Here is a 27,364-nt window from a genome sequence, read left to right as displayed (position 1 = left end):
CCCTGAATAAAATGACATGTTAATGTAGTCAGGGAAGAGACTACAACACTTTCTTCTATTGATGAATACATGTCCAATTTTTGAGGTTTTCCCACAACAGCGAATGAAAATACACATGCTGTCTGTACTTACATTTTCCTCAACCTCCATTTCCTCCGGCTCACTCTCAGTGTACATGTCATCCACCTCCATGGCTGTAGAAAAATAATCTTGTGATTTAATGCCCCAAAACACAACCAAGAAATGTTACATATAGACAAAATTATAGTTTGCTATCAATTACTTATCAGTTACCTTCAGACTGACTCGTCTTTGTTTCAAACATCTGACTGATTGTCATGTTTTGCAAGGCTTTGATGTCTGACACGATGTCTTTTGATCGTCTGAGGTCATCAATGTGAGCTGATCTCCAGGGGCCTGTAAATATCAACATGTCCTTAGATGGTTCTCTATTCTTCGTGCAATGTGATAACAAATGTAATATTTACAAGTGCAAGTTGTAATACCTCCGTGAAAGCCGACATAAGAAGTCCCTCCTTCCATTCTTGGAAGTCTGGTGATAAAGTAGACAAACACCTTGCTCGCCATGCTCTCCTGTGTTATCTTGTTGATTTCGTTTATGGATGAGTACCTCGAAAAGAACAGCAAAACTTAATATGGCAAAATGACACAGTGGTGCATATTCAACAGAGAGGAAAGGTTGGGCTTACTTTGCGGATGCAATGAGATTGGCACTATGAGAGGCTTCGTCGAAATCACACTGAATGATGAGGATCTTGATGCAGGGGCCAGTGTTACTGCCTCCATTTTGAGCTGTGAGGAAGTTCCTACAAGAAAACAGGAATTGAGATCATACCTCAAGTTCATATGAGTTTAGTGTATTCCATGGGAACTGGGATATGGGTGCATATATGCATGTGCATAGATATGCGATTAAAGTTAAAGTTGAAATGTGTTGCATTAATTTTAGGGACCAAAAAACAAAATAAAAATTCAGATATGTCACAGAATAAACAATTAAGTGAAACAGTAAAATAACCCAATATCCCTTACTACTACTTGAATACTGTGAATCTTCAGTGGTTTTCTGAACATACAGTATGTCCCTACTAACAAACTGTAACAATACAACTAACAAAAAAATTGCCCTGTCTGTTTGTACAGATTTCTTCAAGATTACCAGTATTCACCAGAGATGTAACAATTCTCATAGCTTTGTATATTAAAATTTACCTTGTTAAAATACCAACCAATTTTCAGTGTCATTTGCCATAATTGTGACCAAAAGCAAAATTATACATTCCCAAATATATAAACAAACCTGATCTTCTTCAGGAAGGAGTGCTCTGTGTCAAACTGCTGCAGTGAGAGAAGCTCAACACAGTGCAACATTTGCTCCAGAGGTTCCAAGTCAGATGCTGTCAGAAGTCTGGAGAATGTTGTCACCTGTGGTTTAAAATTACAATTATTAAGGATTTATAAGGCCTTCAAAATTCATTACAAACAGTATCTGAAACTGGTATCGAATGGTAAAGTTGTATGGTAAAGGTTTAAGGTTACCTCTGTGAAGGAGGAGTTGTAACGCACTTCCTGTCTAGTGTGCGCGAGAATGAAGTCAGCTAAACAGCTGTTGGTCTGTTCTTCAAAGTAGACCCCGGCCAGGTTTGCACTCTCCACTTTGGGAAGGCCTGTGCAGTCCAACCGCACCACTGAGTCTGGTGTAGCACATCTGAGCAGTATGAGTTTTGCCTCATCCAGAACCCCCCTCTCAGGATCTGAGATCTCCGTAGAGTCCTTCTGCTTCTCTATCACTTGAAGTATCACGGACGCACATGTGTCTGAGTGGTAGCCAATGAAAACATCTGGTGGCTTGTACTGGGTCTGAGCTGCTGCTGTGTTTTGACTGTTGAGAGAAACAAAAAGTTTCACCCATTTCTCCAGTTCATGTACCATCCTCTTCTGTTCAGTTTTAAGGACAGTGTGGATGTCTAGGTAGTGCTTCTCCAGCCTGTTGATGAGAGGTATCGGGAACTGTTTGTAGACGACCTCTCTTTCCTCAATGACAATTAGCCTGAAGTCTTTGTGCACCCTGCATTTGACACGGTGGGTTCCCAGTCCAAGGTCCACATACTTCTGTCCTCCCAGGCAGACATAGTATTGGTTGAGTGCATCGTAGAGACTTTCATAAAGGTTCTGCAAGTTTAGGAGCACAACTGTCTGACCAGTCTCCATGCAGATCTTGACTCTGTTGATGTTGCGGCAGATTTGGGTGTACTCTTGGTCTTTTGGGAAACTGGATCCAAAGATTATTTCTGGCTGACTGTTTTCTGAAAAGAAGGTTTGCTGCAGGATCTGCAGGGCTGCGTAGTTCTTTGTTAGCACCAGCAGGTACCGACATTCTTCTTCCAGTCCAACTGCCTGAATGTTTTCTCTCACAAACTCAATGGTACTGATGTTCTCCAGGTTGGGTGTGATACGGAGTCTTTCTGTAAAGACAGTGACTGCATCCACGTCATTTTTGCCACTGAAATTTCTCAGTACAGCCTTGGCGGTTTCCTCTGCAGTCGGTTTCCGTTGAGATCCCTTGGCCACTGCAAATATCATCTTAATTAAGCTGTAATAGTCACGCAGGCCAAAAAATCCTTTGCCTTGTTTGCGGCAGATTTTCAAATAGGCTCTAGCAAAGGGTTGGAAGAAATCCCTGACCTTCTCCAAAACCATTGCATCTGATCTGCAGATGCCTTTCGCACTCTCAACAAGTTCCTTCTCATCAGGATCACCACGGGAGACAAAAATGCCTCTGTTCATCTTTGCAGGGTCTAAAGCCCAGTTCGAGATGCCTATGAATCCAACTTTTTTGTGTGGTAGTGGCTCATCATCAATGCATCCCTCCTCTAGCAGCGGATGAAGGGTTTTCAGTGGCATCTTAGGAGAGTCCTCAGCCAGTCCAATCTCGTCGAGGACCACCACTGAAATGTATTCGTCCAGGTTCTTGCCTTCCTGGAAGCGTCCGCATTGCTTGAATGTATTGATGATGCCTTCTGGTGTTGAGTGAGGGCTACACTGGAAGGACACCAAATGGATCTGTTTCAGCATTTTGTAGAGGTCAGAATGTGCAGCCTGGCCCTGCATTGCATCTGCCACCAGAGTTTTAGACAGAGATTTTGAACTTCCAGGTTTTCCAACTAGGAAGAGAGGGATCCTTAGCTCAATGCAGAGAACCATCATGAAGACATTCTCTTTGAGGGCATAGTTTCTTGCAATGGTGTCTCCCATTGGCACGCCACTCAAGAGTAAATCTTGCATGAGTGAGATTTCCTGCAGTACCTTTGTTGGGCTGTATTCTGGTAGACTTCTGCTGACTTTTTGTCTGTATTTTTCTTTATTTTCGAGGCAGGCATGATAGCACACCCCTATGGCCATGACTAGAGACCAGAGCACAGGGTCTCTGACCTCAGGCTGTCGCTGATGTCTTTCAGTCTTCTCAGCGTTTTGTTTAGTCTCAAAGTCTTCAAGCTCTGCAAACAACTTGGCATGGTTGTCATAGAACCAAACAAAACACTGCATGCAGCGTTCTACATCTCTCAGGCTGACAAAGCTGCATTCATCCTTTCTTGTCCGCATATACTTCTGTGAAGCTGAAAGGACATCTGTGATGCACTTGATGTAACTTTGATCCATTGTTTTGCTTTCAACCACTCTTTGCACAATCTGCTGGATGTATATTTTCTCTGTGTGATCATTTAACTGTCCAAAGTCCCACACCAGGGGGATCATGCTCGGAGGCAATGCCTGAACTCTATAGACCAACTGGCGGAGGGGAATGGACCCAAGCTTTTCATCTGTCTCTTCAGCTCGAACTCTGTACCCAAGGCCGGCAGATTCCAACCTCTGAATCATCTCATCTGTGTGTTTTCGGTAAGGGTTGCATGCAGCGATGATCTGCAACCCACAGTATTGTGTCAAACTTTCCCCCTTTACCGTCTTGTCACAGAGGACCTCTTTAATGCTGCTGATGGCCTCAGTAGTGTTGGCCTCATCAAAGAAGAGAACAGAGTCAAATCCATAGTCTTGCTTATTAATGGAGGCAATGTCTTCTGCATCTCTGACTTTGGTGTAAATCATCTCCGAAGTAGTCCCCCCATGCACCTTGACCAGTTTCATGTTCTCAGTGGCCACCCCACTCCTACGGAGCTCACAAAGGAATTTGATGAGCCTCGTCTTTCCACACCCTGTCTCTCCCATGATGATGACAGGGATGCCACACCTGAACCGCATATGGATTGCGAGCATCTTCAGGATGTTGTCAGTTGTGAGCTCATACGTTTCATCTGGGTCAAGTGGCCACTGGATACCAAGAACATTGCAGATTCGCTCTATTTTCTCCCCTCTTGGAAGGCAATCGAAGTCGATGTTAAAGGGGACTCGCTGTAGCTTCAGGCCTTCATACAATGCCCTTGTCATCACATTCTTTTTTATCACCCTTCCAGAGGTGGGCTCAATTGCATCAATGGAGTTCTGTTCATTTGGCTGAAGATGGAAACCAATGAAGGTCATGGATACATGGTCATCATTAAAGAAGATGTATGGATGTGGCTCTGTTTCCCATCTCTTCCTAATCAGAAAGGGAGCCAAGTCTTCATCTCGGACACCAGTCAGGTCCATCTGCTGCCTGCCAGGACTCTGGTCAGAGATGCTGAGGGATGGAGTAGCAAAGTCCTTTGCCATCAGAATCATGAAGTCAACCACAAAGGTTTTGAATCCAGTCAGTGTGTCTCCAGTGAAAGTAGCATCACAAAACACAGAGGTCTCACAGTCTTGCAGCTGAAGGTTAAGGAACCATGCAAAGTTTCTTAGTTCTGCCCATGACGGGTCCATGATTCCACAGTACATTAGAAGCATCTGAAGACATTCCACGTGGGATCCTTCAACAACTTGATATGTGAACACATCAAGATCACTGTGGTTGTGAAACCGTGTGAGGTACTGGTATGGCCGCTGAAAGGCTGCGCTCTTGAATTCTTCGTCATCCATCAGTGGGTCATCAGAGCTCACAAGTGTGGGGTCTTCTTGCTTCCTCATCTCGAGCATTAGCACTTCTTTGGGTGGTCGGCAGAAAATATTTGGAAACACATCTGTGAATGTGCTGCTCACAGTCTGGTCCTATGAAGGAATGCAGATGAAATCATGACATAGGGTAAGCAGTGGTTTAAAATCAGATGTGGATTTTGTCAGTTGTGAAAACTCCTACCTGCCGTGAAGGATTTCTGGTTGATTTGACAGTCGGCTCTAACATCTCCATGAGATACAGGTGCTTGTTGCTGCACTTCCACATCTTCCCCTCAGAGTCCATCAAATAGCGCAGAATCAACAATTTGAAAAGAAACTCATGGAGACCTTTCTGCACCTTTTAAACCACATAAAACACAGTCCATTAACATAGCATGTAAGCTGCTGAGACATATCCTACTAATTAGGCTACAGCATACAATGATAAGCCACAACAGTAAAACCAGTGATAGGTGATGTCAATAACACTGATCATCTAATTACAATGCAATGTTCTGCTGAGAATCCTTGGGTCCTGGCATCTATACTGATGACATTTGCCATGCACCACCCATCACCCTCTCATGGCAGGACAATGCACCGTACCACACAACTGCTCAGGGACAGCTAGAGGGACATGCAAGAGCTCAAGGAGTGGACTTCCCAAGTTCCCTATCCAGAACATGTACAACCCATGGAGGCCTCACCCACAAATATACAGGACAAAAAGATCAACTACAAACATCCTGGTGCCAAACAACACAGGACATCCCCAGAAGTCTTATGACCATGCCTTGACAGGTCAGAGCTAACAGTATTAAGCATGTGGTTTTAATGTTGTGGCTGAATAGTGTCTGTATCACCCAGCTGAGCATTAACTTGTAACTCATTATTACCGATGATGTGATGTCAAAATGGAAGATCATGACTTCTTTTGTCTTCAGTGTGTTCAACAAAGACTGAAGGATGACGTTCTCATCAACATTAGGTTCAATCAAGCGAATGCATTTCATCGTTGACGACTTCTTGGTTGAGCGCTTCAGGTTTTCATAGAGCCTCTTGATGTAGAGAGATTTACCTGAAATTTTATAGAACATAAAAGTTGTTTTGAAAGGTATCAAGGACCTCTGTAGATAAATATTAACCATGAGTGAAATGATGAATTATAAAATAGCGGAATAATGTAAATGTATACGCACCAACACCAGCCCTTTTAGATGAGACGACACCAACGCACAGTCGGTCTTTGAATGCAGCTGCAGCACTGCATTGATCTGCTGGGACAACAAAGTGTCTGTGGAGGTACCGCTGGATCCGCGCCAAGGACTCCTGGGGAATCATGTGCAATCTGTACTGACTGAAGGCTGAAGGAAGGTAGGCATGTTCTCTTTCTGAGCTGCAGATGATCACAAGTCTGTAGTCTTTCCTGCTCTGCATTTTCATTCGCTGGAAAAAGTTCTCAACCTTAGAGCTCACATCGTAAGTCAGCAGGTCTCCATAGAGTAAACAGTATATCTTCTGTCCCCTGTATCCCGTGCTGAGACAACGTCTGAGGAATAGCTCCACCTGTTCGTATGGTGTCGAGGAGTTGCACACGAGGACTTCATCATAGGTGGGCAGTGTCTCTTCTTCACTACTCATGTAAATGGAGATGCAAGATGTCAAGACCTCATCGTGCGGGCACACTATGAGGTTTGGATGTCCAGTGGCCAGGCCTTGAGGCAGATGCCTCTTTATGAGGTTCTCCGTGTTATCGTCAGAAATGTCTTCTTCACTCTCGTCTTCTTTGCTCTCATCTCTTCTGTTGGCCAGTAATTCCAAAAGTCTTCCAAGACTTTTTATATCAAGAATGTCTGGAAGAAAATTCTTCATGTCTTTCATATAAGTATTCCATATCAGATCAAATTTTTGCAAACCATTTGCCTCCACTAGACTTGGCAGAGGATCCAATCCACTGGGGCAGCCTGGGGCTTCTGGCTCACTTGTTGGAACCACAACAAACGTCTGGAACTCGATGTCCTCATTTTGCTCCTCTGGTTTGGTCAGGAGTTCATACTGGAGTTCATGCCTGACCTGCCTCAAGTCGAAGGTTGTGCAATTTGGTTTGACGAAGGAGAGCATCATGAGGACTTGGTCCTCCACACTGGTTCTCTGGGTCAGCTGGCTGCACAGGTAGACAATCTGTTCGGCTGTGTAGTAGTTCAGGTAGTAATGCTGAGATCTCTGTTTGTCCACAAAATCCGTCCAATAACCCAGGCATTTCTCCATTTTCCGGCAAAATTCTGGAAGCTGCTCTTCTATGCTGCCATCCTCAGTGACAACACTGACAACATTACCCAGGTTGAAGTCCATCATGATGCTTGGTTCAAAGCTGTCTACACAGCAGTTGATTTTTGCATCCCAGTGTCTGAACAGAGGATTCCCAGCAGTATAGAGGGCAATGAACGCCTCAGCTAGTCTTTGAACACTGGCAAAAACCTGCAAAAAAGGAACACCAAGTAAACACTGTTAAGATCAATATATAATATTAGCTAGGTGCCTTTTAAATTTGATTAACGCACCTTCTTCACATAGTATATTGTTGATTTTATTTTGCATTCTATTTATTATGTTCATAAAATAGAAGGGAAACATTTCTAAAATACCTCTGCAAAATGATCAACTTCATTCTGGCCTTGGTCCCCTTTACCAGACATGAGCATGAGTTTGTTCTGCAACTCCCGCAGGTCCTCAAGAGAGTAGCAGCGCATCTGCTGACCCTCATCATGCTCCTCTGGAATCTGCAGCTTCAGGACGGTGTCAAGACTCAACTGGATATGAAAAACAGAAACACAGTCTTATGTATCATTTTGTAGGAACTCTGTTATCAGAGATCACCTCTGTGCTGCATGGAAATAGGGATTCCATCATCTTTTATATCATCATTCACCTTGTTTACGCCTTGTGTGCTGATGAGGTAGATGCCCTTGCTGTTAATGGCCGACGCTAAAGACAGAGATGACAGCTCCACTGACCCATGACTGTCTTTCACAGTCTTCAGCCATTCCAGATGGCGTGCACTGTCCCGCTAGAAAAGAAGAAAACATTCTTAACTGTGCTGTTTAATACAATGTATACCTTAACCAGCAAGGCATTCATAAAATATATGTGAATGAGAGTAAAACAATCTCAGTGTCTGGAGTCTTTCCAGTTGAACTCTGCACATATTGCACAATTTATCATGATAGCAATTTCTAGTTGTAGTTTTCATAAGGCATCCTCTTACCAGTTTTTTTGGTAGGTTGCTATCATTCTCCAAAGCTCTCCAGAGCTTCTTGAGCACCTCTCTGAAGCCACGAAAATCAGAGTCCTGTTTGAGCTCATAGAGCACTGAAGAGTAGCCAAGGACCGCATCATGGAAGCAAGCGACGCGATCAACATCCATGTCATTCTCCCCCGCAGAGATTGAGGCCAGGTCAACAAACACCTTCAACTCATTGATATCTGCAAGGAAATGACATGTTTATTTTAATAACTTGCCTGAGTTAGCCTTAAAATAAATAGTTGTTATTCTTTATGCAGATTACAAACACTTACCTTCGAGTGCCTCTTTTACCCATTTGACAAAGTGCTTTCTGAGTCCCAGCTCCTCTAGACACAGTCTGCGCGGCTCAGTGATGTCCACAAGAACCTGCTTTGCCTGCATCAAGTCATTGTCAATCCGACTGAGCTGCTCTTTCTGAAAGTTGGCTTGATTCTGAAGACAGGAGATAGTCAAAAAATCATGTTAACCTTGCCCCAATACCCCTGAGTAGCTATCAGAGACAATCATCACTGAGGAACGTCACATTTCTGGGTGTAATATGGCAACTTACAACTTTTGTGAGCGTCTCCAGAACCTTGAAGTCCCCTTCAAGACGAAGTGTCCTTTTGACATTCATTATGATTTCGGCTGAAGCCACAGCAAGATGAAGCTCATGATACTGTTCGATCTGTTGAACCCTGCTGTGGATCCACTGTTTGTCAGTCGATTTATCAATTCTACACATGATGTCCAGGTCCTGTGCAAGCTCGTCGTACTTGCCCTTGAAATCGCCAAAGAGCTGTTTTACCTCCTCAAGAGTGATAGTATTATTCTTGAGACTGGTGTAGATGTTATTGTAATCAACATAGCAAGGCTCAAAAATGTCATCATGTATCATCTTCGGTGTTGCCATAATATCCGCTATGTCATGCTGATCAGGATTGTCGTCTTCCATTTCTGAAGTGACCAGGTGTTTGGCTTTTTTCTCCCAACACACTTTGAATAAATGACTGTCTCTGAAGGTGTACAGGACCTCAGCCATGTCTCTGATTTCTTCATCCAGTTTGAAAAAGGTGACAACACCAGCCATGGGTGAGGATATCTGGTCCAGCTGATGAACCTCCATGAAGTGGCTCAGGGGCATGACCTCGACTTTTACCTGTTGTCTCTCCTCTATATCACCAAAATCCACTATCATGGAAATAAAACAAACAAGTAAAATTGGAGGCCACTGCATAACTGCATAATAAAATAGGTTAATTCTCCTGACATGATCACCGTACCTGTCATATGTTCCTCTAGTTTTTGACACATTGTTAAGAGGACATCCATGAGCTCCTTCTCATGGTACACAGCTTTCACTTCATCTTCTCTACACTGCAACAACCTCTTCATCTTGGCAATATCCTTGTATTGTTCATTCTCCGAGAGGCAATCTGTTAAAATCATGTCACACACACATATTTCAATACTTCAGCACAGGCCGGTATCTGCTTTTATATGAAATAAGCAGATTCTTGGTTATTTATTACTAAAAGTTAAACATATTTCTTGGGAGTTCTTCGATAATGAGAAAACTGCTTTTACCGATCTTCAGCAGATCTAAGAAGGCATTTCTCCTCTCCAAAATGATATTGAGCAGGCTGATCTTAATGCGTCCTTGGACCAACTGATGGTTGATGGCTGTGAATGATGATATGGCGATAGCAAATCTGCCGCGAGCATCTTCAGAGAGTTTCTCAATCAGCTTCTCATCTGATCCTGGAAAAGAAACAGAAATTACATGTCAGCACTTTCTCATGTTGGGTCTTACTGGGTCGAATAATTTTCCAACCAGTCTGAGGCCTGAGACTGGACTGGACCTGAAATACCGGATTTCACCACTAGATCTGCACAAGACTCAGCTGCTTGGCGTCTTGCACCTGATACGCTTTGAGGTCGAAAGTCGAAAGTTTCAATTTGGAAATTCGGACCGCAGGCATTATCTGGAATCCAGCAAGTGTAGCAGCACTACAGTCCACCAGAGCAAATGCAACGTGTCATGTTGTCAGTTCAATTTCACTTTTCCTCTTCTCAAGTTTAACATCAGAATGATTCATAAAATAAGAATTCAGCTGAGTGTAACTGGAGAAAAGATGGCACATGGCCCTGCCAAAAAAGGATGGTGAGCTGCTTTTAGCAGGAGGTGGGAAAAGAAAGTTACCACAGCTTGTACACATTGTAAATACAGCATACCATGTAGTTGGAAAACGTTTTTGGCAGCAGTCCAGGAGAGGAGGTGTTGAAGGACCACTTCTTCATCTTCCTCATACCTTCCTTGACCGTCCTTTGGCCAAGATTTCTCAATGATGGCTGAGATGAGATTCCCAAACTTCCAGTTTATCTCAAGCCTCTCAAGGAGCGTTCCCTCAGACTTGTTCTGCATATGAAGAAAAAACATCCATTATTATTACCATGAACTTTTGACGAGAAGCAATTAGTTTATTTCTAATTTCTGCCAACAGACTAAAGTCATTCTTAAGTATGGCCAGGATCATAATACGCTATGCCATTAATATATGTGGAATTACAATTTTTATGAGAAGTCTCCATACCTGGCACAAAGCTGTAACAGCCTCCAGAGCACACTTCTCGATACTTGCAGCAACATATCGATGGGTTTCACGGAGTTCCTCTATCTTTCTGCAGTAGAACTCAATTTGATCTAGAGGGGATTCCTAAAACCAGACAGTATGTATTACTTTACTGCTCCAAAAATGTTTGGCACACTTAATCATCATAGTATAACACCAAGTCAGTCCAACTTCAGGGATATCAATCTGTCCATTAAGGAAGCACAAGTGACTGTGAATCTATTTTACCTACTTTGGTGAAGAATGACAGGGACAATAGGTGCCACGGACAGGCAAAAGCAAGACAACCCAGCAAGTTGGAGCAGTCTGTGATTTAAATGTTTTACTTTGATTTTGGGTATGATTTTGAATCCAACCCCAAATGGGTTGATAATTTTGGTTTCCACTTACTGTTGTAAAATTATTTTGCTCTCAATAAATGATTCTATGTACATCAACAATGATTTTCAGCTTGAATAATAAATTCATCAAGATCCGATGTGTGATTAAATTGTTCCCTTAATTTTTTCGAGCAGTATATTTCGAACAAAAAATAAGGGTGCATTACATACCTTCATGTACTTGCCCTCAAAATCCATTGTGAATTTCTGTCTCCACTGTTTTGTGCAAAGTTCATCTTCAAAGTGGACAGAAATTACGCTGTTCCACATCTGTCAAACACAACCGACAAAAGAACCATTTCCCAGCTTTCTCTACCAATGATTGGTTATGAGCATCACCATGTATGATTTGTGTTCTAATTACAAAATATAACAAAAACACTCACTTCAATTTCTGCTGGGGTCCCATCTCGTAACAGGGATGACCAGCCTCTGTTAAGTAAACGCTGTCGAAAGGAATGGCCGATCCAATTTCTCATTATGTCCAAAGCCTGAGAGATGGAGTCATTTGTATACCGCTGCTCTGTTTCCATTTCTTGATTCTCCTAAGTGGGATTAGCACAGTATTTGAGACTAGCAAGACTTAATACAGTCTGAAACACTAACAGCTCACCATATAAGATTCACTTAACATACCTGTTGCTCGTTACAGTGAACAAAGTCTGACACTGATGCAACCAGATTCATACAGGCCACAGGAATATCAGGGTAGTTCTGGGTATATGATGTAGGTTTGACTCCTCCACAAACCTTCTCCAAAAGTTTCACTGCTGTCACTAGGCACGCTCTCCTGTAAGCCTCAGTAAAACGACTGTGAATGAAAGATGAACAGAAGAAATAGAAGAAGAAAATAAATATCACATATTATAAACATGTAACCTCCCATGCATTAAGTTAGTCTTGTGATCTGCACAGCAAATGGTCATACAATAATATTGACTGAAAAAAAATACATATCTAACATGTAAACTATCTATACAATAACAATTTAACCAATAAATAGAAATTATGTCTTTATCTTTGACAGCATGCCCTCAAGATTCAATTCAAAATGTATAAAATTTGGAAAAGCAATAAATCACCTGTATTTTTCCTCAAGGAGATTCCCTTGGATGTGTGAGAAGATGTCAGACACTGTCTGTAAAACAGAAATCCAAAAACATTAATTAATTTAAAATCACACCAAAACGTTTTAATTTCAACTAGGGCTTCTACTTACTGTTACTGTACTGGCAGTAATATCGCTTGGAGCCTTGTTGAGAAACACATTCAGCATGTCCAAAAGCTCAGTGTTAATATTGATGACACACTCCATCAGGTCATCAAACGTCATCAAGTACAAGCAGGACCGCACTAAAAGTGCATCCACTTCGATTAGGTGGCCGTTGTTTTTCACCGCATTCACCAGTGCTCTGAAAACAGAAGTGTAAGTAATATATACCAATCAGCCACAACATTAAAACCACCGACATGTGAAGTTAATAACTATGATCATACTGCTGCAGTGCCATGTTGTGCTGGGAAACCTTGGGCCCCGACATACACCACCTACCCAAACATTGTACAGGCACCCCCGTTAGCAACTGTTCCCCCCAATGGCAGAGACCCCTACAGAAGGACAACGGGTCCTGACACACTTTAAGAACTGCTCACAATTGGCCTGAAGAACTTGACGAAGAGCTCAAGATGTCAACCTGATCTGAGGAATGCGGAGGTTGGGTTGACATCTTGAGCTCTTTAGGTGACTGTACAGCAATGTCCATTCATTTTCATTTAAATGCACCTGAGGATGTTTGTGTAAGCTGAAATTGTGCAAACATGGGTGGATTCTTACTTCCTCTGTTGGCTGTTCATGTGTGCCACAGGACCAATATCAAGGCCTTGCAAACCTGCCCAAGATAAGCCATACTTGGAGTTTCCAGGAACTGGTACTTGAAAGGGCTTTGCGGTGCCTTTTAGGAGGTGCAGTAGCGGCAGGACCAGAATCCATTGGGGCATTCCTGCCCTTTTCACAGCATTTATCAGATGCTCCAACTTTTCAGGCAGACTACAACAAAGAGAATTTCATGAACATCTTAACAGAAAAGAATCATTTAAAATGACTGATATACAGTACATGACTACAGAATTGTTGAAGAGATGTATGACCTACTTTTTGAGACAAGCAACATCCTGAGAAAATTGTGTCCAGTACTGGAGAAAGTCTTCTTTGCCTAGATGTGGTAAACAGAGCACAGTGCAGAGCCGAGCGAGCTCACCATTATCCAGTCGGATTTGAAACTGTCTGCATACTTGAAGCATGATCACAGCCGCTTTCATGCGATCCTGAATGTAGTGCATCTTCCCTTCTGAAGGATTTGCCAGCAGTTGAGGAATCACTCTTGTCAGCATGAATTCCCTCAGCAGCTTCCGCACCTAGGACATTACACCAGACAGACAGTAAGTTAAGTTGGCCATAATTGGATGCATCTGGGCTTTACATACAAAGAGGGTGAACTTACATCATCTTGCCCATAGTTTAAAGAGGACCATCTCTTTTCTCTTTCTTCATACACATAAGGCTCCCCATAAACCTGAAAGAACTGATTCAGCTGAATCTGAAAACTTCTGAATTTTACATCAGTCCATTTCCTGAGAAGATCAAAAATGGTCTCCAGCATTACGTTCCCTGCAATCTCTCGGCCTTGAACCAGATTCTGGCTTTGGTCAAGCCACAAGGCTTCTTTGAGGGTTTCTTTAACTCGTTTAAACCTTGATGGCTCTGCACAGATGATGTCATCATATTGATGCCAGTCCCCTTTACAAAAAGACAAAACAGATATTTAACCAAGTGTATCACGCATACATCATTACATAATGATCAGATGCCAAAATCACTCAGGTAATATAATTAAAGCTTGACCAGTTCAAGGTCACATTACCAGCTTCATTGAGGAGGAGGGGTTTCACGAACAAACATCTGTTGGTAATGTATTTTGTAGAATCCTGTTTGTATATGAACTCATATTCATATTTCTTCTTTTTAGCGTTATAGACAACATATTTGTACGGTATCGACACAGACTCGGCTTTAGCTCTGGTTGTCAGCAGACTGCCCTCCACCAGAAAGCCATGATCGCCCAGAGCTCTGCACAAAAAAAGGAAAAGAACGGATTTGTAAATGTTGTAAAGTCAGCGAGATGGGAAATTAAAAGCAGCCCAGTTTGTCCTTGTAGTTATCCAAAGCCACACCCATTCCTCACTCTCCCACCAGGGGAATCAGTTACACCCTGAGTTTTGGATTGCACAGATAGCTAGAGCCCATTGGACAACTAGCAAATAGCATAGTTTATTTTGAGGTGAAAATAAAAAAGGTACATACTGTTGTTTTAATAACCACAATGATTGTGTGGGAAAAGGTGTACGCTTTAGAAATAACTGGGTCTTGGAGGATTATTTTTGGTATGTATTGTCTATGTATCAGTGTTTCTTTTGCCCATACACATGGCCCCCATCTGAATTATATTTATGTCCGTTAAGAATAAGTACCTGATTGCTGACAGTTCAACTATATTTTCCTCCCATTTCCCAATGTGGCACCCAGCCTGGATGAAGATACGATCTTCGTTTGGATCAAATTTGAAATCCTTTGAGAGAACTGCATGGAAGTAAATTGTGAGTCTCTCTCGTGCAGCAATGTTCATGTTCCTGGTCAGCCTAAGATGCAAAAACAATTAAATACACATATAGTGAATAAAATGCATAAACATATGACTGATGATTTAAAATAAATGTGTAATAGCATCAGAGCTTCATCACTTTTCAGGTGGTGGGACAGCTGCAGTTTTGGATTCTTTCTTATCCTTGCTGTCATCTTTATTTCCCTTGTCAGCGTCAGAAGTCTGTTTTGCAGTCAAGTCCTGCCCGCTACTGGACTGCTGAACCTCCATTGACTCTACTTTCACCTCTGGGTCCACACTGGAGCCTTTGCTGTCACTCTGTACAAGTAGCATCAAATATGTCACTTCTTTCTCCATGAACAGAATAAACTGAGGACGTCAGAAGTTCAATAATGATTATAATAATAATTTTTTAAACATTTAGCCAGCCTTACCTTTGATTGAGCTTGATTGCCAAAAACCATCTGTTGTCCAGCTGCCGGACCTTGTTTCTGTTTCTGGTCCTGCTGGTTCTTTCCCTTCTGTTTGGTTGGTCCTGGCTGTTTCACATTCGGCTCCTCGTTGGCGTTCTGGTCCGGGGCAGATTGTTGTGTGGTGACCGTGTCCTTCTTGTTCTTTGAGTTTTTCAAAGTGCTAAAGTGCAAAAATAAACACATAGACATACAGTGAATATAACGCATAAATATAAGACTGGCAATGGTGATTTAAAGAAAAAAAAAGGGTACAACCATCTGAAAGAGCTTCATCACCTTGTGGGCGGCGGGCCAGGTGTGGTGTCTGATTCTTTCTTATCCTTGCTGTCGTCTTTATTTCTCTTGCCAGCATCAGCAGCTTTTGTTGGGGCCGAGTCCTGCTCGCTACCAGACTGCTGAACCTCCATCGACTCTACTGTCCCTTCTGGGTCCACTTTGGAGTCTGTGCTGTTAGCCTGTACAAGTAGTATTACATTACATATTACATTACATTTGTCACCTCCTTATCCACTGACAAAATGAATTGAGGACTCCTGTAAGTAGTAATATTTACTTTTTACAAACATAGTCAGTATTACCTTTGATTGTGATTGTGAGCCAAAAACCATCTGTTGTCCAGCTGCCGGACCTTGTTTCTGGTTCTGCTCCTGCTGGTTCTTTCCCTTCTGTTTGGTCGGTCCTGTCTGTTTCACATTTGGATCCTCATTGGCGTTCTGGTCCAGAGTAGGTTGCTGTGTGGTGGCCGTGTCCTTCTTGTTCTTGTTTTTCTTGTCAGTCTTTTGGTCATTAAGGTTCGTAGCCTTCTTCTCTTTCCCTGGGTCTGACTGAGGAGTCGTACTCTTACCGTCCTCTGACATGGGCTGTTGAGCCAGAGGATCTGCCGGTGCTGTCTTGAGTGTCTGATCCTGAGTCGATTTTGCCTCATGGCTAACTCCCTCATCAGGGTTACCTGGAGCGTCCTCTGGGTTTCTTGCCTCCTCTGCAGCAGCAGTCTTTTCATTCGGACTGACTTTGGAGTCTTCAGATGGTGCAACAGGAGTGTTCGCTCTTGAAGAACCAGGCTGGCTCTCTAGGGAGGACAGCCCATCTTGGAGTGAGTCGGCCGTTTCATCCATAGCATTATCTGAGCTTTCGCTGTCAGAGGACTCTCCGCCACCCTTCCTCTTCTGTCCCCGGTCATCTCCGAGGGAGACATGTGACAGGTCGGACTGGTTTTTATCTGGGTCTGACGACAAGGTGCCATCTTTCTTCTTTTTGTTCCTCTTCTTCCTTTTTTTCTATGATGACCAGAAGGTGGATCAGTGTGAGAAACTGCTTTTCTGCTTATGTTTAATCTGATTATGAACATATTCTTAGTGTTACTAACAACATAAATGTTAGCAAATCCAAAATGCTGCAGCTTTCTTTCTACTTTGGTATCTTTGTACACAGAGTGTACCTGCTTTAACTAAAGGTTGACCAAACCTCGAGATAATTCAGAATTTATAGGAAATAATAAAAAAAACAACGATGGCACTCTGGCATTCAGCTCTTGCATAATAATATTCTGCCTTGTAAACCAGCTTTTGTTAACCAGTTGGTAGCAGCTGACCACATAACAGTATGTGCAGAAATGACAAAAAGAAAAAGTTTAAAATAAAAAAATATTTTTTTAAACTTTTGCTTGAGGTTAACAATCACTAAGTCACCCCATGAAACTCACTCACCTTTCTTTTTGGGTTGGAGGTGGTCTCCTCATTCTGTCGTTTGGAAGATCCCTGCCTGTCCACATCCGGAGTGTTTGTCTGTGACGCTGATATCTCACGCGTACCCTCCGACTCTGATACCAAGGATTTTGGCTGATCTGTGTTATCTGGATTTCGAAAAATGTGGTTTAGAAAATCAGACTACTTCCAGAGACGTGTGTAAACCACTGCGACTGTTAGAACGAATGATAACTTCACAGCGCTGAACGCTCTGGGAGTTATCAGCAGCAGTGTAACGCTGCAGGTTGATTTGCATTCCAGTCAAATCCAAACCAAATCATGCACCTGGTGAAAGATCTGTGGGATTCATTCAATGCTTGCAAAGAATATAGTTTTGATAGCAAGCTCCAAATCAATTCATGTAATCATATCGTACAACCACAAACGTAACACCTCCGTTTGAACATCAGATCACGTGGCCTACAGTATGATCAGCAGAACGAGGATGATCAGTTTTATACATTGGGGATGTAATCTAAAGAAATGCTGCTGCTTCCACTCTTGAAACTCTTCACATTCTGCCCTCAGATTTATTACTAGCTGTTTCAAAACTCACCATTGTATCCCGCATAATCAGGTGGGCTGGTCTCCTCCGGCAGCGAGGCGTAATAAACACTTCCATTTGTTCTTCTATAAAGCCTTTGTTGGACAGCTACCACCTTACGTCACAATGATACTGACCTAATGAAACTGGAACTTTGGAGCCTATGAAACTCACTCACATGAGCTGCTCATGCTTAAGGTCTGAATTTGATTTCAAATTCTTGGAGCAATGTTCAGCAGACATCTAAACAATTCTCTCAATAACCTATGGACAATTTTAAATCACAAGCCTCCCTGCATTGACGTGTAAGTTTATTATTAAGTAATTTTTCTTTATGCTATTCATCTGTGTTTTCTCCTATTTATTTTGAACTTCTAAGTTACCATTGTTAAATTAAGCTGGGTTAATTAGCTTTTAGTCTCTCTGCACCAAACAAATGGAACAGATAAGATAAGAGGTATTAAAAATTAGCCTGGTGTTTGTCAGAAGGTCACTTTTAAGTGTACAGTGAGTGAAATGGTTGTTGTACAGTGTTGCTTCTATGGCTGATTCACAAACATGTCCTTTATTCATAGTTTTCATTTTGATATTCCATGCAATTATTCATTTGTTCTTATTGCTGTGGCTTTATTCTTCTCTTTTCCCGTTATTTTACTGTTTTTAGTGTTGCATATGTTTAGAGAAGACATGTTTGTTAGCTACTGTTTCTCACTGATCTGTTTGCTGCCAGCTAATATTCTGAATGCTGCATTAAACATTAAACATAAGTCAGCCTCACTGATCATATCCTGTAAGTACAAATATCAAACCAACTTTATGAATGAATCTACTCACCCTGTGTGTTTGCAGGTTGGACCGACAGCCTCAACCCGCACTCACTGCAGAATTTGGCTGTCTTTTCCACAATATTATGACGACAACCTGGGCACTTCATCTTCAGACTTCAGTGATCTCTGTAATGGAAAAGCACACAGGTTTATCTAGAATGTGCATTAAGGTCACACCCAGCAGCAGAATCCTTTCACTTTCCATTCGAGGCCAGACCAGGCCTCATGAGACAGTGCTCAGCGCTGTAAAACAGTCGCTCCAGAGCAGAGTCGCTGTTCCCCCTTTCATTTGGACTTTGACCTCCATTATTCAACAAACTGACAAATAAACATTTAAGTAAGTGCACCACAGTGTCAGTGGGCCACTCCACTGCAAACACACACACACACACAAACACACACTACCCAATGATACACTCACAACAGCCGAAGAGGAGAAAAACTAGGAGGTCTCACTACATACTACTAAAGCACACATTTCGTAAAACAGGAAAAAAAACATGCTTTAGAAAAGAGACACTGGTCAAACCTTGTCAAAATAATACTCTATTAAAATAATAACACAAATTCTCAGGTGTTAAGGGTCGCAGATAGGCTCGGTCGGTGGTATAAGACACACTGTCCTTTGTTCTTATCCATACATTTGTTTGGAATTAATGTTAAAAACTAAAACAACTCAATAAAAGAACAATCCTCATAACAGATGTCGAATAATGGATTTTCAAAAACTTTCTAACCTTTTATTATGATGTTAGAGTAGAGCGCAGACTGGATTATCTGTTGGGGATATACCACTGAATGTTTAATTAATTTCCTCTTTGGGGCAATCAGTAATCGCTGTTGTGTTCTCTCTTCGTTGAAACCCTAATGACTTGCGGCTATACCCCGAGGAAATACAGTAAATTGCTTGAATGTTCGAGTGGTGTGTGCACCTTGTCCTGGCACGTTCCTGCAAATTTGTTGTCACATGTAACTGGTTCATCCGGGTGGAGCGGAAAACAAGTGGGACACACATTTCATTCAGTGCAAACCATACATGACACCTTCCATGTTCTCTATATGAATCAATAATCTGTTGTTTTGTTTTTATTCAACAACATACACAAACATACATATATGTACTAATATATATATATATATATATATATATATATATATATATATATATATATATATATATATATAATATATATCTATATAAAATCTTGCTGGAGATAATGCTTACTGTGTAAAAATACTGTATAATTGTGCTCTAAACTATTAAAAATCACTTGTTAAGAGAAGTACAAACACAATATGAGTCATATATCAGTGCTAATGTGCTTATGTTAGTGAGCAGGGAAAACGTTACAGAAGAAGAGTGGAAGGCTGGACAACGTTTTTCACGTATGAAGTGATATCTCTTGTTGATGATCACATCTTCGGCCGCATCGTTCAGCCAATCAAATATCATCTTCGTAAATCTATGCTATATGTCACTTCCTGTTTCGCTTGCAGCCTTTAGCCTGCTTTGACAGCAACGAAACGGGGAATTTTACGAAAAAAAAAAACCCACAGCTGCCATTATTATAAATGTGCATACAGCTCGTTAAACCACCTGTGGTGACCAACACACTTCATAAGCGTCCTTGCACCGAGTTAGCAGCGTGTTAGCTAACTAGCTTACGAACTCGCCCAGCAACTGCGAGTTACCTTAGCTGCGCATGTTAGCTAACATCAGCTGGTTGCTACACCCAGAGAACAACAACAACAACAACAACAAGACTAAAGTGCAGGTGCGAGGACAGGTGTACACCAACCACAGCACATTAAACCCGCTCATTCTCAGACTTACTCAGAAGTGTCCTGCGACAGTGAAGTCTGATAGCTGCTGCTGCCGCTAAATGGATTAGTTTCCTGCTAGTTTGTTATCAGATGTGACGTGATCGCGCCTCCATCTCTCTGTAAAACACACGTTTGAAGAGTCCCACCTGAGCTGACTGCTACCTCCTCCTCCTCCTCTGGTTCACAAGATGAAGAGCACAGAGGTGATCCCTGCTCATCCTGCGGTGCACCCGGCTCCGTCTGAGTCACATGCTGTCAACTCGTTTCCGCATGTTGTCCTGTAAAGTTTCGTTTTGTCAGAAATGGGCGTCGACTAATGTGAACAAAGTTAACTTTCTCAATGAATCACACTTCTTATTTTATTGAGAGCAAGTCTCCATACGCAGGTGTGAAAATAAACTCAGTAGGACCCTCAGAACTGTGACCAAACCTCACCAAACTGCTCTGATCACACTCAGTAATTATGTAAAAGTAAATAATTTTATTTTTTAGTTATGTATGAGGGACTGTGTGTTATCTCACACTCCAGCAGGGAGAATTTGTTTTTAAAGTTTCGTTTTTATCAGAAATGGGCGTCGACTCACATTTATATTTATTATAACTCACTTGGTATTTCCAAGTTTTCCATGCACAATTGTGGATGGTATATAATTATGACACTGCACTGTAACCAAACTTCATCAACCCACTCTAATCACACTCAATAATTCAGTGGTTCTTTCCTTTTAATTATATGTACTTTTTTGACTTTGAATAATATGTTGTGACAAATCCCAAGAGGATAGAAGGTGCTTCATTTTAATGAAAATATAACTTTTAAGTCTATTATGATCAGTGATGGGATGGAACTAAGTGCATTTACTCAAGTGGTGTCAAGCACTAGTTTAGCAGAAAAACAAAGAAATCAGAAACAATTAGAATTGCATGATGAGGTAATAACACAAACTCTAACAAATTTTATTTTTTCCATAAGTGAATAAACAAGCTGTTCTCGGAGGAAAATAAGGGACCCAGAACACTGTTTGTAGTTGGAAAGCTGGCAGGGTCCGCCACATGTAAACAAAGTAAAACGGTATGAAATTGTGTTGCCCTTTAAGGTCAGTCTGTTTATTCAGTTTACACAGTCAACAAAGATTTTGTTTATTTAGATTGTTTATGCATAAAAAAAAAACATCAGTCAGTGAAGCTTCACCAAAACTAGATACTGCACCTTTAAGTACAATCTTGAGGTATTTGTACTTAACTTGAGTATTTCCCTATTGTCACATTTAAGATGATATATGTTGGTGCCTGGAGTAAGTCCATGTTTTGTTCCAACCATTCATGCAAAAATGAAAGTCAAAGCTTTTATGCTTTAAGAGAAAATATTCTTACTTTTCTTCCTGGCTTTGAGTAAGGGCACTCCCTGCCGGTCGTTCATCAGTGGAAACAGAGAGCTGAAGTGTGTTAACTAGAAGTAAGGAATCCAGGGGCTTTCCATAGATCAATAGAAAGTAAAAGATTCAGCAGATAAGTAAAGTGACACAGACGGAGGTGTATCACATGAATACAGGCTGATAGGAGGCTAATATCTGGTACTGAAGCATGTTTGCAGCTCCTTCATAATGTTCTCCTGCTAATAATACTTTCTGCTTTGTTATCTGTGAGAAATTTGCCCTCAAACTAAACTAACCACACTGTCCTGTTCATGTGAATTCTCATTAAACTGAAAAAAACACTCAAACCTGGACATGTTTATCCTCACACTGTGATGCCTGTCCGATGACCTTTTATCCTGATACAAGCCATGCTCCTCTACAGCTCTCACCTGACACCCACTCATCTGCTGAGAGGAGGTGGCTGTCGCATGGGAGTCACAGCCGGGCTCAAGGATGCTGTGCTCTTATGTGGCCAGCAGAGGGCAGTATTACCTTGAGTTTGAACAAGTTTAGGGACACACTGTGCCACAAGGCTAAGTGCCTCTGCAATTTCAGATGTCACACGATGGCTCTGTGCTCGTCAGAAATGGGGGGGAAAAAAGGAACTAATACTGCTGAGACACCCAAGATTGGAGTTACAGCAAGTGGCTCAGTTTCATTTTGAGTGGGAACGTCACCTTGGCAACTAGAACAGCACTCTCAGGTCAGTGGGAGTGTCACATCCAAAGACTTTGAAATCTGTCTTGCATCGCGTAGGCTGTAAAATTGTAAAGTAGTGACAAGAGTAGAAAATCCTGCATCAACATAGCGAGTTAAAGGTACACCATGTTTATTTATGTCTATTTGTTTCTGCTGAAACAAACTAAATAGATAAACGCTCTTTGTTTTCATGACTGAATAGACTGAATAAACAAACTGACCTTGAAGGACAACACAGTTTCAGACTGTTTTATATTGTTTGTTTATATGTGGCGGACCCTGCCACCTTTCTAAGAGTGTTTTGGGGACCTTATTTTATTGCAAATATAAAAATTCGGAGTTGGAATTTCTTCTCCAAAACTACATAGTGCCCCTTTAAAGGAGACATTTTATTCTCTTTTTCAGGTTCATAACTTTATTTAGTCTGCTCTGATTGGTCGGATCACACACGCCTGAGTCAGCACCGCTAACAACACCAGAGCAGTTGTGTCAAATCAATTCATACATTCGAAATTAGCCACAAGATATAAATTATCCACATGTGTAACATGGCGACATAGTGTGGTGTCACAAAGTCACAGATTTAAAGGCGGGACTTCTGACGAGGCATTTTGGGGCCAGTGTTTTGTGTGGGATAGCGGAGCTCCTGTTGCTGCAGACTTTGACCTTTTTATTTTATATAAAACCTATATAAAACAGGAAAGCAAGTAATTCCGTCTTCTTTAAAAATGCAAAGGAAGCTGGTAAATTCATAGTAGTAGCAAGTGTTTGCAAGGTGTTTGGAGACGCACAGATCCACAGTGTTTTCCAGGGTTGCTTATTGCCATTTTGCCCACTGGGCTGCAAGTAAGAGTTTACACTGAGTGGCAGCAAGCTTCCTTTTTAGTGATGAACGTTTGATTGTTAAATACAATATAGGCTTCACCTACACCGATCACTGAGGCTCTGGAGGACAACCAGGCAGATGATGTGAAATTAAAATGTTTAAAATGACAATGTGAAAGAAAGACAACTGAACCTTAATGAGAGGCATGAGGGAAATTGCTTCTCTTACTCTAAGTGTGTTTCCTCTTAAAGCTTTTTTTACGGTTAGGCTGCTACTTACAGCATTTTCCATCTTTTTACAGCCTGTTTGATGGTAGCAATCTCTAGCCAAGGTTGGGTATATTACCTTCCTCTACTAAGCCACTCTTGGGAACCTAAGCTGCTACAGACTACAAAAAACAAATTAACTCTTACACAAAACCAAAAGAAAAAAAAAACATTCACGATTTAAACACTGAGCACCAGAGCTTAACAGCCAGCTGGTGCACGTTTGATCCAGAGGCATGATGAAAGAAATACCAGAACATGCAGTAACAAAAAAAAAAAAAAAAAAAAGCACATTCTCGTCTATGGGAGGCTGAGATCATTTTTATCATTTTGATATTGAGCCCGGTTGCTGTCAGACTTCGCCCTCCTGTGGGGAGAGGGAGGACATCATCCGAGATGTGTCATCAGGGTCTGAGCCTCGCAGTCACTTGTGTGAGATCAGGCACGAGGAGGAATTAGATGGCACGCTCTACGCTGTAGAAATGATGCATGTCAAAACACTGATCCCCCGACCAGCATGTTTCTCTAAATTTCCCTTTGGATTAAGTTTTGAAGCCGAGATGTTCATCGCCTTTATAGACCTAGTGAACAAAACACCTTGAAGTGAGACGAGGCAGATAACACATTTTATTTCACATGCTCCAGAAGTCAGTTTCATGCCTCTTGTTCTCTTCATTTCAAAGGTCCTGAACAAGCAATGAAAATATACAAAATTGTCAAAACTATCACAGCACAATTTGTTTTCTTAGATCAATCTATTCAATTAAAGGTTTTTTTCATATTTACCTAATAACAAAGGAGGCCATCATCACTTGTATAGTGTATATAATCTATAATATGATGATAATAATAACTTCATTTTTATGGCACTTTTCTAAACAAGGTTACAAAGTGCTTCACAGAAAAGAAAGAACAAAGATCAGATAAAAGCAACACCAACGCAGGTGAAACTGTCAGTTGTCAGAAGTTACATCCTGTGTCACTTTTATTTCCTCCCTTTGTTTTCTCCCTGATGTGTTTAACATGTGTCCAATCGTCCCTCCCTCCCTTGTATAAATAGTCAAACAACAGAAAATTGCAAAAAATCGCTGGATAAAAATAAAGAATAATTAATGAGTAAAATGATAAAAACCCAAAACTTAGCAAGAATTTGTAAAATGCCATACAACAATCTAGGTTTTCTTTATTGTATTCTGGTTCTATAAATGTATAAAACACGGCATAATTATAATGTTGTAATGTAAGTTTAATTAACTAATAAGCATAAATATCCCACCGCAGAGTGGCCTCATGTGAAAATGGTAATCTAATAATCTTGAATTTAGACTTTTTAGGCTGCGTTACTGACATTCTGAGGCTCAGATATGTTTTGCAGCTCCAGACGTTTTTTTGTTTTTTGCTGCTGATCCCTCATTTATACCTTCAGTGCTGATCGTAAGAAAAACATATTGACTGCTAACTGTAAAGATGAACATTCAGTGAGATTTTGTTGAACCCATTTTGGCCGCTGTTTTTTCCTTTGAGTTCCAGGTATTGGTGTTAAGGGGAAGATGTGTTTCACTGTGATGCTCCTGATTTTTTCACACGTTTACTCGCGGTGTGGATTATTACAGATTTGTAAAACACATAGATACAAAAATCAGTTATCACAAAGCGTGCTGGTCATCGCATCGGCAGTCTCTATATATGACAGATTCAGTAATTGGTTCCTGGAAGGAAAAAAAAAAAAGAAAGTCAGTGAGTAAAATCACATTACTATGTGGGTTCTTGTGGAGCTTCACCTGCACACTGTGCTGTAAATGACATCATCGTCGTCATCATGATCCGTCTGTGGCTCCCTGCGGGTGACACAGTCGATGAACACGTGTGCCTCTTATGAAAAGTCTTCTGGCAAAAACGATTAACAGGTGCGAAAAAACGTATACATGTATCTCACGTGTTTGGCTTTCTCTTGGTGTGGAAGGTAACGGTTGCGTAGACGAGCTCTGCTGTTGCCCCCTCGCAGGGGCTTCTCCCTTCTGATTGGTTCTTGCCACCAACAGGCCAGTTGACATAGACTGCATCCTGACACTAACACATGACGAGTGAGGGCAGATCGTCTAATTAGGACCAGGGTTAAATTCACTTCTGATAACATCTTCCTCACGATCTATTGCATAAGGTAATTATGTTACACAGCTTTAATTTGCGTACAAAACCAGAAACACATCAGAACAATAAAAAAAAAACAACATAATGATGGTGTCACCTCTCTGTCCTCCTCGCAGCTGATTTCTTGCACTCTTGGTCTTGTTTTTTTGAGTCTAAAACAAATAAGTCTGTGAAACATCTGTGTTTTATCGGTGTATTGTAATAAAACAGTGTGTCAGTGGAAATAAATCTTACCTTGTGACGGCAACAACAGTGATCACAATCAGGAGCAGGGCCACAGTGGGTATGATAATGAGTACATCTCTGTTGAACAACGCCCGCCCACCTGCGTAACAAAGGCAGAGTGCTAGCTTTGTCAGAGAGAAAGAATGATGTCCGGAAAATATGCGACAGAACATAATCGAGTAAAAAAGAGAAAACACACACTGCGGTGCCTTCAAGAGCGTCCTTGATGCTAGAAATCGGTTTGGAACGGTTTCACCAGAAATGTACCTTCATTTCCTGCAAGCTGATGCACTTTTTTTTTACAAATTTGTCTGACATCTCTTCATAGTATGCAGCGTGCAAACAGATACTGGCAGATCGTGTCAACTAGTGTCAAGATTGTGCTACAAGCGATAGGCACAGTTTGAGTGCAAAGGCAGAGTGTTAGCTTTGTGAGAGCACAAGGATGAAATCCTCGAATCCAAGTCTGAGGTGTGTGAAACAATATAATCGCATTAGATATTAAATTAAATGGTCGATTGAGCAATTAAGCCTATATGATCTTGAACAACGGATGCATAACAGTGCAGATGGGAGACCCTCCATTTTAGAAAAGCTGCCGCCTCTCTATAAATGGATCACGACTTTCCGCACACTCATACTCAAACCACACACGCAGCTGGTGCCTTTTTTTGTTTGTTTTATCGCCGCTGCCCCTCAGAAAGCCTGAGCCCACCACTGCTAAAAGACAAGTAACATGCCTTTAATTTAATTTTTCAACTTACCTTTAATCTTTACAGTCACAACAGAGGAGTTTTGACCTCCATGTTTGTTGGTGGCGCTGCAGAAATACTGGCCTCCATCAGCAGAGAACAGCTCAGGCTGGTGTCCAACATCCAGAACATGACTTTCATTTAGTCTAAACCAGGTATAATCCACTGGAGGATTTGCGTGGCTGCTGCAGATCAGGGTGATGTTGGTGCCGGCCTCCACCTCCTTCGACGGCCTGACGGACACTGACGTGTTCTTCGGGGCATCTGAAAGAAGACCGGAGCTGTTATCTGTCAGAGGAATCATGTGGCAAACTCAGGTCGATGGATTACTCACATTCAACGTTGATGTTTATGACTCGTGAAGCTGTTCCTGTGTGAGTCTTTAGAGAGCAGGAGTAGTTTCCAGAGTCAGTGGGGTTCATGTTGCTTAAATAAAGAACAGGTCCTTCATTTTTGGGTTCTCCATTCTTAAACCAGGTGAAAGCAGATGAAAGGTGATCGCTGTCACAGCCGTTTATGCAGGTCAGATTCACAGAGTCGCCTTCCTTTGTCACTCTGTTCTCTTGAGGTCTCATCATCGATACATTCAAATCTAGAAGAGCAAAGAACT

At 41.6% G+C, this 27,364-nt stretch overlaps 2 protein-coding genes across 3 annotated transcripts in view; both read right to left on the bottom strand.

The window, feature by feature from the left end:
* Positions 1–20,853, bottom strand: part of rnf213a (ring finger protein 213a) — a 32,682-nt gene extending 11,829 nt beyond the window's left edge. Inside the window, exons 1-35 of one of the 2 annotated variants that reach the window (XM_037088629.1) lie at positions 20,564–20,853; positions 18,601–18,719; positions 17,184–17,329; positions 16,056–16,754; positions 15,754–15,932; positions 15,439–15,637; positions 15,144–15,322; positions 14,874–15,041; positions 14,267–14,472; positions 13,847–14,142; positions 13,498–13,760; positions 13,180–13,392; positions 12,565–12,757; positions 12,428–12,483; positions 11,982–12,156; positions 11,732–11,890; positions 11,517–11,615; positions 10,927–11,049; positions 10,568–10,751; positions 9,920–10,093; positions 9,616–9,768; positions 8,904–9,523; positions 8,626–8,785; positions 8,315–8,532; positions 7,979–8,116; positions 7,695–7,859; positions 6,249–7,527; positions 5,946–6,127; positions 5,252–5,407; positions 1,561–5,163; positions 1,322–1,446; positions 711–827; positions 507–631; positions 295–417; positions 133–194 (exon numbers count right to left, since the gene is read on the bottom strand). In XM_037088629.1, coding sequence (XP_036944524.1) covers positions 133–194; positions 295–417; positions 507–631; positions 711–827; positions 1,322–1,446; positions 1,561–5,163; positions 5,252–5,407; positions 5,946–6,127; positions 6,249–7,527; positions 7,695–7,859; positions 7,979–8,116; positions 8,315–8,532; positions 8,626–8,785; positions 8,904–9,523; positions 9,616–9,768; positions 9,920–10,093; positions 10,568–10,751; positions 10,927–11,049; positions 11,517–11,615; positions 11,732–11,890; positions 11,982–12,156; positions 12,428–12,483; positions 12,565–12,757; positions 13,180–13,392; positions 13,498–13,760; positions 13,847–14,142; positions 14,267–14,472; positions 14,874–15,041; positions 15,144–15,322; positions 15,439–15,637; positions 15,754–15,932; positions 16,056–16,754; positions 17,184–17,329; positions 18,601–18,700 — 11,037 coding nt within the window. In that variant the 5' untranslated portion in view covers positions 18,701–18,719; positions 20,564–20,853. The other variant, XM_037088630.1, reaches the window with a different exon arrangement.
* Positions 20,854–25,378: 4,525 nt separating this feature from the next.
* Positions 25,379–27,317, bottom strand: LOC119014424 (B-cell receptor CD22-like). The gene is made up of 6 exons (XM_037089587.1): positions 27,089–27,317; positions 26,767–27,018; positions 26,012–26,102; positions 25,875–25,929; positions 25,563–25,696; positions 25,379–25,464 (listed from the first exon to the last, which is right to left on the bottom strand). The coding sequence occupies exons 1-6, from the start codon at positions 27,174–27,176 to the stop codon at positions 25,404–25,406; spliced, it is 681 nt and encodes a 226-aa protein (XP_036945482.1). The 5' UTR covers positions 27,177–27,317; the 3' UTR covers positions 25,379–25,403.
* Positions 27,318–27,364: the final 47 nt, after the last annotated feature.

This window comes from Acanthopagrus latus, chromosome 23 (assembly GCF_904848185.1).
Source record: "Acanthopagrus latus isolate v.2019 chromosome 23, fAcaLat1.1, whole genome shotgun sequence".
In the NCBI taxonomy this organism is placed as follows: domain Eukaryota; kingdom Metazoa; phylum Chordata; class Actinopteri; order Spariformes; family Sparidae; genus Acanthopagrus; species Acanthopagrus latus.
The sequence above is the reverse complement of the archived record's forward strand: the minus strand, read 5'-3'. Positions and strand labels throughout refer to the sequence as shown.

Coding starts and splice junctions, on each gene's coding strand:
- LOC119014424 (XM_037089587.1), bottom strand. CDS start 27,176: ATGAACCCCACTGACTCTGGAAACTACTCCTGCTCTCTAAAGACTCAC. Junction 26,103..26,766: donor TGTGACTGTAAAGATTAAAG/GTAAGTTGAAAA, acceptor TTTGTTACGCAG/GTGGGCGGGCGTTGTTCAAC. Junction 25,930..26,011: donor ACTGTTGTTGCCGTCACAAG/GTAAGATTTATT, acceptor TATTTGTTTTAG/ACTCAAAAAAACAAGACCAA.